The 13,471-nt window shown below is 38.3% G+C and overlaps 1 protein-coding gene across 2 annotated transcripts in view; it reads right to left on the reverse strand.

Annotated features, from left to right (window-relative positions):
• LOC134744081 (heme peroxidase 2) overlaps nucleotides 1-13,471 on the reverse strand; it is a 76,839-nt gene that overhangs the window by 32,931 nt on the left and 30,437 nt on the right. The window contains exons 2-3 of one of the 2 annotated variants that reach the window (XM_063677749.1): nucleotides 8,409-8,558; nucleotides 7,048-7,205 (exon numbers count right to left, since the gene is read on the reverse strand). In XM_063677749.1, the coding sequence (XP_063533819.1) occupies nucleotides 7,048-7,205; nucleotides 8,409-8,558 (308 nt within the window). Of the gene's footprint in view, nucleotides 1-6,751; nucleotides 6,861-7,047; nucleotides 7,206-8,408; nucleotides 8,559-13,471 lie in introns of those variants that run through there. The other variant, XM_063677750.1, reaches the window with a different exon arrangement.

The raw sequence follows: 13,471 nt of genomic DNA on the forward strand, positions 1-13,471 counted from the left end.
ACCCAGGTAGCAAAGTGACGTCAGCGACGTCAAAATGACGTCATAATGACGTCTTTATGACGTAACGGACGTAATAATGACGTATAAATGCTACCTGGGAAGTTACACTTGTCTAACTACTTATGCTCATCGGTTGCATCACATTGGTTATATTAATAAGGAAAGGGATGCAACACTTATTTTGGAAAATAATTTGCCGGCTTCATGCGTTGCTTAAACATTGCATTCATTTATTTCATATATGGTAGTCGCACAAAACCCTGTAGGTACCTTAAACCTGACTTATTGCTTCGGTACTTACTGGCAATAAAAATATGATACATTATTAAGCCGCTTAATTTTCCTTCCTGTTTGAAAGGAAAAGGGCGATGACTTGATGAGACAAATTACTAGTGCCAGTAGTTCCCTTCTCTTCCCTTTCTTCTACAGAGGCTTCACCGCTAAAAGTGCATATGATATCTTCGTGAATATCTACATAACATGACAACCTTATTTATCATCAGTAGTCTGTTTATTTAGGTTTAAATATGTCATGATCTACGTTGTGTCTTTTAAATCCAACTTATACAATACGTATTATAGTTCGTTAAACTAGGTATCAATCAACATTAAATAATAAAACCGGCCAAGTGCGAGTCGGACTCGCCCACCGAGGGTTCCGTACTTTTTAGTATTTATTGTTATAGCGGCAACAGAAATACATCATCTGTAAAAATTTCAACTGTCTAGCTATCACGGTTCATGAGATACAGCCTGGTGACAGGCAGACGGACAGCGAGTCTTAGTAATAGGGTCCCGTTTTTACCCTTTGGGTACGGAACCCTAAAAAACCAACTAGGTAACATGTATACCAACGGAAATAAAGCACATCCAGCATACATATTTCACATATTTGTATGCAGGGGTGCTAAACTAATAATTTTGGTTACTGTTCATAAATATATCACAATGTTTGTGATGGTATTAAAATTATGGAGGCAATTATTTTAGATACGTTCGATAATAATATGACCCAACATAATTAATGTTACTCTAATCAATGGTCACAACCATGTCACAACGCTTGCCCTGCAATTATAATTTGTGCTGAATGCGCCGATTCTGAGATTTACTTCTCAGTCTGTATGTTATCTATATATTTATCTTTGATCCTTTTATATAGTAACATATTTTATAGGTGGGAACACAAAATTATCGATACAAAAAAATAAAAGATCTATGAAAAGAAAAGCTTTTTCTTTCAGTAATAGGTACCTGCAGATAAGTTATCTTAATGTAATTATAAAAACGACATGTAATATGAATTATTATGAATATACAAATATGAAATATACATTTTGATGCCAAATTCTTATCGGTATTTTTTTATCTTTCTTCACTGACCTCATTAAATACCTCACCGAGGATTTCAACAGGTAGCTGCAATAAGATTGTTTTTCTTATGAGATTATCTAAAAAAAATGTGCAGTCGCCGTCAGATATATATCGGAGCGGCCAAGGCGCTCACAAATATCTGAACATGCGAGTGCGCGTTCAGTTATTTTTGAGCAGCTCCTCAACCAAAAATTATGTCTGCGCGTATAGACATACGTAGTAGGGGCTTGATGGCCAGGATTTGCGCTGATGTGAATGGCAGGTTGTTGAAATGATTAATTCGGGATTTTTTACATTGTTTTTTTTACTTAATTAACTTTATCTATGAAAAATGAGTAGTATGAGAATGATAAAAAAGGAAAAGGCTTGTAAGTTGTTCGGTGAAAAATCAATGGCTCCTATATATGATGGCGACTGTACATATAACTATAACAAGCCAAACATGTCATTGAACGCAATATCTCGTATGTCGTAACACGACTACCACCATCGCTTTGTCACTAAAGAAAGTTGTATGTTAGGTTTAATCAGCCACATCCATCAACTCTTTACGCAAGTAAGTCAAGTAACAAGCATGGATAAGTACGTTTGAATTTTTAATATCGTTATGAAATAACGGCTAAGATGGGGTTTTCTATCGTGATGTAAGCTTCTCAATTGTTTATAAAAAGTTTTTAACAATCAACAAAGGGGCCCACTGACTATCAGTTCGCCGGACGATATCGGCCTATCAGTTAGAACTTCTTCTTTGTCCTACCCTTATCCCAGTTTATCTGGGGTCGGGTCTTCCCGTACATTTGCGCCAAAGAATTCTATTTCGGGTTGTCTGTGGGTTAATGTTCTGCTTCTGGACCTCTCTCTGCACGTTAGACCACCATGTAGAAGGTGGCCTGCCTTGTCCCTTCGGCTGTTCTGGGAGATTAAGGACCCGTTTTATGGGATGACTACTGAATTTGACAGTTTCGAACAACTGACAGGCCGATGTCGTCCGGCGGACTGATAGTCAGTGGGCCCCTTAAGGTCGAAGAGAGAAGGTTGGTATTTTTCAATTTTAGAATAGCACACAATACAAAACAGCCGCGAAGAGATTATATTATACCTATCGAGTATGTGAGGGAAAGGAAGGGAGCCAGCGAGCCGAATAAACTTTATACGCCAAACCCGTATAATGTGCATAGAGTACAATATACCTATAAGGATGATGTATTCCGAGTAAGTACATAAAATCAGACAAGTGCGCTAACAGGGGTAACTTCCAGTCTGAATCTAATTTATACGTCAAAAATTAGACCTAGTGCGTAGCAAACGTACAATCGTTAACGCTCCGTAGCGAACGAAACGCAACAGTCACTGTCACCAACTGTCACACTAATATGAAAGAGAGAGATGACTACGACACGCTACGAAGCGTTAACGATTGGCACGTTGGGTTCGCGGCCTGGATATGATATGGATCCGATCCTTATCGTATTTAGATCAAATTTTTTACGTATATTAAAATTAGAATCAGGTCGTTCGCCTACCCTTGACCCATGACAAATGTTTCCATTTCCTACTGGGAAAAGTGCGGTCACGGCCGGTGGAAGGATCTTTAACACTTTATTTACGTACGGTTCGGGTACGGTTGTATTTATTTATTTATTTAAACTTTATTGCACAAAATAAATACAACAATGTACAAATGGCGGACTTAATGCCAAATGGCATTCTCTACCAGTCAACCATAGGGCCAAACAGACACAAACTGACAATTGGTGTAGAAAAAAAAAATTGAATGAAAAGAAAAGCAAACTAATATATATATATATACGAGTATTAGGTACATAAATACAAACATACATACACATTACATACTATAAATATAATATTGATGAATTAATATATTTAGGCGCACACTTGCCCCTACTGTACTTATGATAACTATTTGAAGTATCCTAGGGCCGTAGCCATAAATACAGTGGTTGTTAGGCAAACATCAATCAAATAGTAAAAATAATCATTTTAACTATTTGAACGTTAATTTTTTTTAATGTAATTATTTTGTTTTGATTGGCTACTCCCCCTGTGTTATTTAATCCAGCGTCTAAATACTGAATGAAACCTAAATATTTTAGCAACTTTGTCTAAAGTGCCGCTAGTGACATTTTACTATGACCTTTAACTGAATCAAGTTTCTCCACTTTTGGTTTATTTATAAATCCAATCCACCGCCGTAAACTTGTTAATGCTTTGGTTGTTTTGTTTGGATAATTTTAATTACCGTAAATGGCATATGGGGCATTTTCTATGAAAAGGGACCTTATTGTCGATGGCGCTTACGCCGCACAGCGTCGCGCGGCATTTTATTTATATCGGAGCATCGTTAATAATGGCGTAAGCGCCATCGATAATAAGGTCCCTTTTTATAGAAAATAGCACATATATTATATCGTCATTAAAATGTATAACTTCTCACGCTAATTTATAAAATGACCTTATTTAAAATTCCCAATAAGGCGAGGATCAAAAAGTACCTATCATCTTATTTTATTTACGTACTGACAAAGAAGAAAAGTACACTCAGCGTCAAATACTCTGCAGCAGTCAAAGTGGCGAAATAGTTCGGGACACCATACTAAATATATGGTGTACCGAACTATTTGACTATTTTGGTTGCTACAAAGTATTTGACGCTAAGTGTACCTAAGTTTAGCAACTATCACGCAGTTAAAAGATAAGCTAAGATTGTGTTGCTAGGACAAAATAGGGATATCATTACACGCCGATTTCCTTGATTTCACGCGCGACACACACATCCATAATGGTTGAGCGGTAAATAGCTCAAACACGATAAGAGGAAGAGGGTATTGCATTGCATTGCAAGTACTGGATAACGGCAAAAATCACATGATATGCACCAATAAAAGTTAATGACCCTAGTAATCATACAATAATTGATCGAGCAGATCGATTGACATGCGTAAATAGAAATCTTCACAGTGACAACTTTATCATTTATGATCTGCTCGGAAAATTTTATGTGGACAAGTAGGTACAATTAGTAAGACTATTCGCTTTGCACCTTTACATATACAACCTTCTACGCAGGGGGTCACTTTCTTCTACAGCTGACTGCACATTTATCAAACTGAGATTAAAATCTTTAAAATAACTTTATGTAATTTTTCGTTTAATTTAGTTATTCTAAAATTAATCTAAGTACATATTAATACAATATTTATTTATTAAATTATTTTAACACAGTAAAAAAACTACAAATTTCTGTTAAAATAATATCCCGCATACATACTTTCAATGTGGTATGTGGTTCCGTAAGGGGGCGGACTGAAAATCAGCGCTGTGCGGTCAATTCATAATGAAATGGATGGCGCAGCTTATGGCTTAATGCAATATCCGGAGCACGAAAACAATACAAAAGGTAATCAAATCACGGTCCATATCCCGATCGATATAATATAAGTCAAGTTAGTCTTACTCCACATTATCTGATACTTTTTTCCTTTCCATTTTGAGCTAAATTCTTAAACTTAACAAGTCGACAAAAGAGTTTTTAGATTGTTTAATGTCGTCAGTAGCTTTAAGGCTAAATAAAGTACATAAAACTAAGTTTACACTAATACATTACAAAGAAGTAGTAAGCAATCGCGAAGTTGCCGGAGCAGGTGTTAAATCTATTAAGCATTTAAGTATGTAAAGATGATTTTTACATGACATTTTATACTTAAAAGTATTTACATATTACTTACTACGAATGTATATAATGGTAATCACAATAAATAAAGAAATTAGGTATTTAAAATTCAGCTCATGATGGGAGGTTTCGTATCATACCAGGGGCCCACTGACTATCAGTCCGCCGGACGATATAGGCCTGTCAGTTGTTCGGAACTGTCAAATTTTTGTTCTAACTGACAGGCCGATTTCGTCCGGCGAACTGATAGTCAGTGGGCCCCTTAAGGAAGATTAATCAAAAATAATATAACGAACCTAAAATATCGATTGTCATTACATTTTTATGATTCACAAGCAATATTTACATCGCATTGGAAATTATACATAATTGTATTTGTTAATAGTACTTAGTGTATTACCTAGAATTCAAATTTTAAATTGAAGATGTCACAAAAACACATGCACAAGTAGATTAAGGAAATATCATGCACCCATATAATTGCAGATAATTAAAAAACTGGCACTAAACTTTACTAGTGAGACACAAAAAGACGCAAAATAAAACCAAAGCCAGATAGATACAACCTTTTGTGTTAGGCTGATTCGTAAACATACTGTGGCCTTCACAAATACTTTGTATTACTGTCATGTCGGAAATTAATCTAATCGATCAATTAAGCAGTCGTCTTCATAATTGTTTTGTAACCGGCGATGAACTTGGCCATCGACTTTAATAACTTCCATTATACTCGTAGGGGAGTTGGTATCTTATCAAGCTTGAAGCGATTAGCATAATGAACACATGTAACACATGTAATTGTGTTGTTAACACAACAATAAGGGATTATTGAGTTCCTAGATAATACTTAAGCCCCCGAATTCAGCGAAAATCTCCAGGAATTAATAGCCAGAGACAGTTAAGTTGATTAAGGGCAAAACACAGAGAGTAACCAACTCAACATTTAGATTGCACTGATTGATTGATTATAGGCCAGTCATCTTAAGCCTAAAAAGGGGTTCAACCTCGGAATGAGAGACAATAAGCTGGAAACCCGTATACACCTTCATTATGATGTATTAAAGGTTCTCTTAAAAGTCGACGCATATATCGTGTGCGCGTCAGAAGTTATTCAAGGTCAAAGGTCATAAAAATCGGTTTTTCCGCTTGGGCTGACAGAATAACGTTAGAGACTAAAGTCACATTACAGGCTACTATACCGGGCCCAAGATAAAGCGGCTTGGAAAGAGAGTAGTGAAGAGTGTCCACAGTCGTCACGTCCCTCAGTCATGAGGATATGACAAAGAAGAAGGAAGGAATATCGTAGAACAATCGAAATTCAAAATATTTAGATCACTACGGTTACACATACTAGTATTTTTAGTCGCTTTTGGCGACATGTTTCGCACTCGTCGGGAGTCCTTCCTCAGGCTCGAGTGCCCGCGGCGGCTGTACGCCGTGCACTGCCTGCGCCGCTCGCCTCGTCGCTCGTTGCGCGCACGCTGATGGGGCGGTGGCGGGGGGCGCGGGGCAGCCCGCAGCCGGAGTCGTCAAGTAAAGGTCTTGTAGGGCGGCTGTATTCAAGCACCGAAGTCGCACACTGCACTTACTATGTCCACGCAATCGTCACAAAAGCCGCCAAAAGCGACTAAAAATATTAGTGAGTGTAACCATTGTGATCTAAATATCGTAGTATAAATCACTCACCGTCGGCGTAGTTGGCGGGCAGCAATCGCAGGAACACGTCGCCGCGTCTACCCCACGGGCGGTGACGCACGTTGTTGCACTCGCCCGAGGCGCTTCGGTACTTGCTCGGCGGACAGGAGTGCTAAATATGTTAGTATAAATCACTCACCGACGGCGTAGTTGGCGGGCAGCAATCGCAGGAGCACGTCGCCGCGCCTACCCCACGGGCGGTGACGCACGTTGTTGCAATCGCCCGAGGCGCTGCGGTACTTGCTCGGCGGACAGGAGTGCTAAATATCTTAGTATAAATCACTCACCGTCGGCGTAGTTGGCGGGCAGCAATCGCAGGAACACGTCGCCGCGCCTACCCCACGGGCGGTGACGCACGTTGTTGCACTCGCCCGAGGCGCTGCGGTACTTGCTCGGCGGACAGGGCGTGCTGCTGACGGAGTCCTCTGCTGATGAGCAGTTTTCACTGAAGAAATAATTATTGAATTATTAATCTTAACATGGAGTACCAATTGTTGATTGATTTGATTTGAATTTATTTTTGTTGAAGTGTCTATGGGCTTGGACTAAGAATAAATAAATATTATGGGTCAATTTTACACAAACCGACCTAATCCCACAGTAAGCTCCAATAAGGCTTGTGCTGGCTGTAGTGAGTACCTAGACGACGATTTGAATATAAATACTTATATACATATAGGAAACATCCATAACATAACTCAGGAACAAATCCGTGATACGAACAATACGTGGTGCGAACATATTTATCAAAATAATTCCGTTACAACAATAATATCCGTTTCAACAATAATAATGATTTATAAACTGAAATAGATGTCATATATTTAATTAAAGAAAAAGTGACGAAGCTCTCCAGTGTAGTGATCTAAATATTTAGAAATATGTCTCACGATAGTTTAATTTCGATATATTGCTGTCCCCTACGCACAGTATCATCAAGTATCATTTGGGCATGAAAATGCAAGTGAAAACCTAAGTGAAAACTTAAAAGTGTACATAATATTGTCTTCGGTTACCGCGATAGTTACTCATGAAATAAAACTATGAAAAACGGATTATATCGCGTATATTGAATTTATAATACATCCCGATGTATTATAAATTCAATATACGCGATATAATCCGTTTTTCATAGTTTTATTAAAAGTGTACCTTTTACTTTTTTTCGATAATCCATCTACTAGATTACAGTAGATGGATTTTCGATTGCGATTGCGATAGTCTTCGTAGACTATCGCTTTAAAAAGAAAAAAAATGTATCCCCAAAAAAATGGCAGTTTTGTAACGTATTTTCACATACATTTTGTATGGACCGTTACAAAACTGACACCCAAAATTTGTATTGAAAACTGGGGACACTTTTTTTCTTCATCTCATTCAATAGTACATAGTACCTACTCATAATTCTAAGTCTAAATAACCCAAAAGTTTATGGTTTTTCGAAAAAAGTAAAAGGTACTATTTTTTCTGAAAACCCCAGGTACACATTTTGTTGAATGCTTAATTTGTGCGCGACTTTCCTGTAGACATGGCAAAATTAAGAACTTTTATTGTATTGTCCACAAAGGTGGTTATTTTCTGAAATGTGTTTAACCTTGTTGCGTGATTCCAGCGTTACCTTAACAAGTCAATAGTAATAGTTACTCACTCTCTAGCCCCCTGTAGGAACCGTCTTTCTAAAGCGAGCGCCTCGCTGACTGCTCTTCTGAGATCGCTGGGTACTGCCTGCAAGTCGTCTGACTTGCTCTGCGCCAGCGCACATGATGATAATACTAGCAGCAGGATACCACGCCTAAGCCTGTAACAAATAATAATGTGCGTTAGTTTTATCAAGTCTTATAAAATTCGGAAAGTTATAAGAAAATAAATGTTACAGATTTAATATGACTGTTGCAGCGTCTAGTCCATGTCACGGCCGCTGTACTGTCAATTTCTTTGATAAAATGGGTGTCGGAATAATCGCAGCAGTAATGTGGCGGCAAACGTCACTTATTTTATAAAATAAGTGCGACATATCAAGCAAATTGACAGATATGTGGCGTCCCCACTAGCTGCCACTGTCGACGTCATCTAACAGATGGCGTTAGGGAGCTAGAACGCAATTAGCTAGAAACCTACATCGCGCTTACGAAGTTTCAAATGTCACTTACTATATATACTCCTTCTGACTAACTCTCAGTGGACTTCGGTCCCCAGGCATAACACCCGCCTGGAGAGAGTACTCTCTATTGGCCCTCTCTACACTTACCACAGATACAACGGCGGCAATAATGACGCCGCAACAGTAATGCAGCTGTAGTTGACATCCGAACCACAGAATAACTAATAGTATTACCGTATCCGAACGTCACGTTAAGAGCGTTTTCACATTGTCCGATCCAATATCGGATGTAGGATCCGACATCCGCGTAGTCAGGCCGCGGGGGCGCGCCCGGGCGCCGTCTTTAGCGGTCACGCACACTACAACAAGCATTATGCCTACACATATTACGCACACAAACAAATATATTCTTCTTCATGGCTTCGACATGGCTAAATTTATCGGAAGTGCCTTTCAGACATCATGACAAAAACAGCTGCAGAAGAGTGCCATTTTTGTGTTATTTATCGTTTTAAGTAACAATGATTTATTTAATGCATAAATAAATACAAACGGCTTTGGACAGAGTAGCATGGCGGTCTTTGGTGTCGGAGGCCATGAAGATCCACTTCGGGTCGTCGCGCCACAGCAGTAAGTAAGTAAGTATCAATAAATACAGAAAAACACATATATCTTACATTTTACTTCCTTCCGACATCCGATATCGGATCGGACAATGTAAAAACGCTCTAAGACAGTAACAATAATTTATACCGTAGTTGAGATAGGACAGTAAGCCAATGACCGGATTTGACATTTTGATAGATTCTGTCTTGAATCTTGATTCATCACAGATTATGTTTTTTCAGATTTATATTTCCTACAAAAACATTGACATTTTAGCAAACATCACTTTAGCAAACAGCAGCTTTCTCGCCCAACGCTTGAGCATAGCGATCCAGCGCGGAAATGCTGCCAGCATCCTCGGCACCATGCCACGGGGGCCCATTTTAGATTTAGATTTATAGTAGTTTTAGTTTAGTTAATTGTAGTTTATTTTTTTTTCTGTAAGGCTTTATTTATTGTTTCTATTACAATCTATTAATTAAAAAAAACATCACTTAAAGTGATAGAAAGTTACCAAAGACGGTAACGTTTTGTCCCACCACGCATAACAACTCGATCAAGCTATATTATTACAGTAGTTGTTTTATTACTATTGTTAAACAATTTTTCACGTTTAATTACCATCTGCCGAAAGGAGGGTTATTTTTTATATCTTGAACTATCATAATTATAATAATCAGACCAATGGTAGTTGTAAAACCGTAATAAATCTCGGAACATCCGCTTACACAACGTGGTATCATAAAACATAAATACTACACTTTGTGGAGTGCTCTAGATCAAATGTCAAACCAATTGCAACAAATAGTGGGGAAGGTAAGCCTTCCTTGTCACATGATTGATCGCCACTATGTAACAGGTTCCGTGAATGTTCGCTGACCAAATAAAGAGTTGAACGCGGCCGGTGAACCAGTACGAATCTGCCTTCTGATTATAAAGGGGCCCACTGACTATCAGTCCGCCGGACGATATCGGCCTCTTTTTTGTTCTAACTGACAGGCCAATATCGTCCGGCGGACTGATAGTCAGTGGGCCCCTTAAGTAGCTGGGACGATTTTTATTTTGTTTTATTTCTTTTTTCAGCAGATTTTTATAAGATTTGGTGTTTTTGAATTGCTCCTCATTCAGGGTGTAATAAATACGAAATCCCAATGCGGGATTTAAAAAAAGAAATGTAATTTTAAGTTGAGTTAGATTGAGGAAGATTTTGTAGAACACTGCTCACTGCACTGAACACTGCCCTTGTGGAAGTTATTGGTATATAGTATATACCAACAACTTCGTATATACTATATACCAATCCACAATTTTTCAGACGAAACAAAAAACAGCTGCAACAAAATAAAAAACTTAATAACAAAACTTCCGTGAGACACAGCCATATTAAATATATTAATAACGGGTCAAAAAAAATATCGATCGGGGGATAAAAATCGGCCAAGCTTTCCACGTCACGCACGGATCTCGAGATTTCAACGTCTCGTTGACGCTCGTCTCGTCTGAGATCAGAAAGCGATTAGAATACAAGTCAGGAAGTGACAGGACTGACAGCCGAGACAGCGTGCTGTACACTTGTAAAAAAAGAAATTCGAGCACATAAACTAGATCGAGTGCTAATGGGCCTATTTTTATGTAACGCAGCGTGCTACGTAGGCGAACAATACGCGAACACGAAGCGAAGCGATGCGGCGCGGGGTGAATCCATCCTTTGATACCTATAGAAGTGTCCTACGTGGGCGATCTGGGCGAAAATGTGGACAAACAATACATTGTGACTTAAAACTATATGGAAAACAATAGAGACCCTAATACAATATTTAAGTGGATTGTAATAGTAAACAAGAATTCACACTCGTTCGTAATTCCTGTATCGCCCGCGCATGGCACATATAATGTTTTTCATCACACTTGTGAGGAAAAAATAAGGAAAAAAAATAAAACTTCTGCCTAATATCGTACGTACATTAGAGCCCTAGGTCGAAATTTAAGATTTACGGACCGCATCGCCTAGCAAGTGTGATGAAAAGATACACTACAGCTCTAGGTAGAAATTTAGTATTTACAGACCTCATTTCCTACGTGTAATAACACCTTTTACGAACAAGTGTGATGAAAAAACATTTTTGAATTAAGAATTATTCCTTGTTGAAGAATATTTCGATTACTTTAGACATCAAACTTGAGATTTTATGATATAATTAGTTATTGAATCTGTATTGTAGTTATGACATATTGGTAATATAATTGTAATTTTGACATTTTAGTAATACGCTAGATTTAAGAGCACTAGAATATTAGTTGTAAGTACTCTAAATGCGTACCGTTGCATGCTTTCTTTTAATATTTAGGTACTTTAAATTTTGCATGCCTGTTTCTGGTGGAATGTGTGTGACCACAATATATTTTGTACCACATTTTTAAGCAAAATAAAAAATATTCTATTCTATTCTATTCCTTCATAAGGATTCTCAGGAGGCGTCCAAAACAATGTATTGAGCTAGGTATAAAAACTTGATACGAAGTTTTATATCGATGCTTTTTAGAGTTCCGTACCCAAAGGGTAAAATCGGAACCCTATTACTAAGACTCCGCTGTCCATCTGTCTGTCGTCACCAGGCTGTATCTCATGAACCGTGATAGCTAGACAGTTTAAGTTTTCACAGATGATGTATTTCTGTTGCCGCTATAACAACAAATACTAAAAACAGAATAAAATAAATATTTAAGTGGGGCTCCCATACAACAAACGTGTATTTTTGCCATTTTTTGTGTAATGGTACGGAACCCTTCGCGCGCGAGTCCGACTCGCACTTGGCCGTTTTTTTTATTTAATTATGTAAAATCAATACTAAAAGTATGCTTAGACCTGACCAGCTTTATTGTATAATGACTTGTCTGATAAAACTCGTTTTGTAGGTCACTATGACAAGTCGAATTTTTAATATGATACTCTTAGTTACTTGCAATAAGAGTTTTGAATGATTCACGGTTAGTTTCACTAGACTTATATTGACCGGGATATAGACCGTGATTACCTTTTGTATTATTTGTGAGCTCCCGATATTTCGACGCAGTTACATGCATCATGTTCACGGGTGACTGAAGATAGCGGGTGGGTGTCAAAGTTGTGTAGACAGCGCTCTGTCTACCCTCATTCTTGCGCGTCGGCTGCGTTCACTTTCAACGTTACCAACGGTCGCATTCACACTTGTTGGTCCGGTCGCGTTCACACTCGTTGGATGATGCATGTAACTGCGTCGAAATATCGGGAGCTCACAAATAATACAAAAGGTAATCACGGTCTATATCCCGGTCAATATAAGTCTACTTGCAATAAGTTATTTCAAATGTATTTTGTATCATAGAATCTTGTTTTTTGTTATACCACGTCAGTGGCAATAAACAAACATACGATTCGTCTGATATTAAGTTACCGTAGCCTATGGACGCCTGCAACTCCAGGGCCATGCGCGTTGCCGACCCTTTAGAACATCATCATCATCATCATCACTTAAGAGCTTTGCTCTTGTCGGTGGAGTAATTGCCAGTCCTTTCTTTCTTGAGCCAGTCTTTTGATTTGCTCGTACGATGCATTCTCTTTTACTTGGCTCAGGTATGTGATTCTAGGCTTTCCACTGCCTCTCGTCTTTTCAATTTTTCCTTCCAGGATGTTAAGGAAAAAGTTGTCGTTTCGTATTAGGTGTCCTAACATCTTGCCTCTCCTATTCCTTATGGTATTTAATAAGCTTCGCCTTTCTCCTACCATATTCAAAACCTCTTCATTCGTGTTTCTTTCAGTCCAGCTAATCCTTTCCATCCTCCGCCAACACCACATTTCGAAAGCTTCCAAAACAGAAAAAGGTTGGAAGCTTTAGAACATATACACTCCTTTTTGATGAACCCCATACTGTGGTCTCTCGAGGAAAGCTATATATTCTCAAGTTATTACAATGAAAGGAACATATAGGAAGTAACCACAAGAGCCAGAATAGCTACATAGCAAC

Source organism: Cydia strobilella, chromosome 9 (genome assembly GCF_947568885.1).
Source record: "Cydia strobilella chromosome 9, ilCydStro3.1, whole genome shotgun sequence".
In the NCBI taxonomy this organism is placed as follows: Eukaryota; Metazoa; Arthropoda; class Insecta; order Lepidoptera; family Tortricidae; genus Cydia; species Cydia strobilella.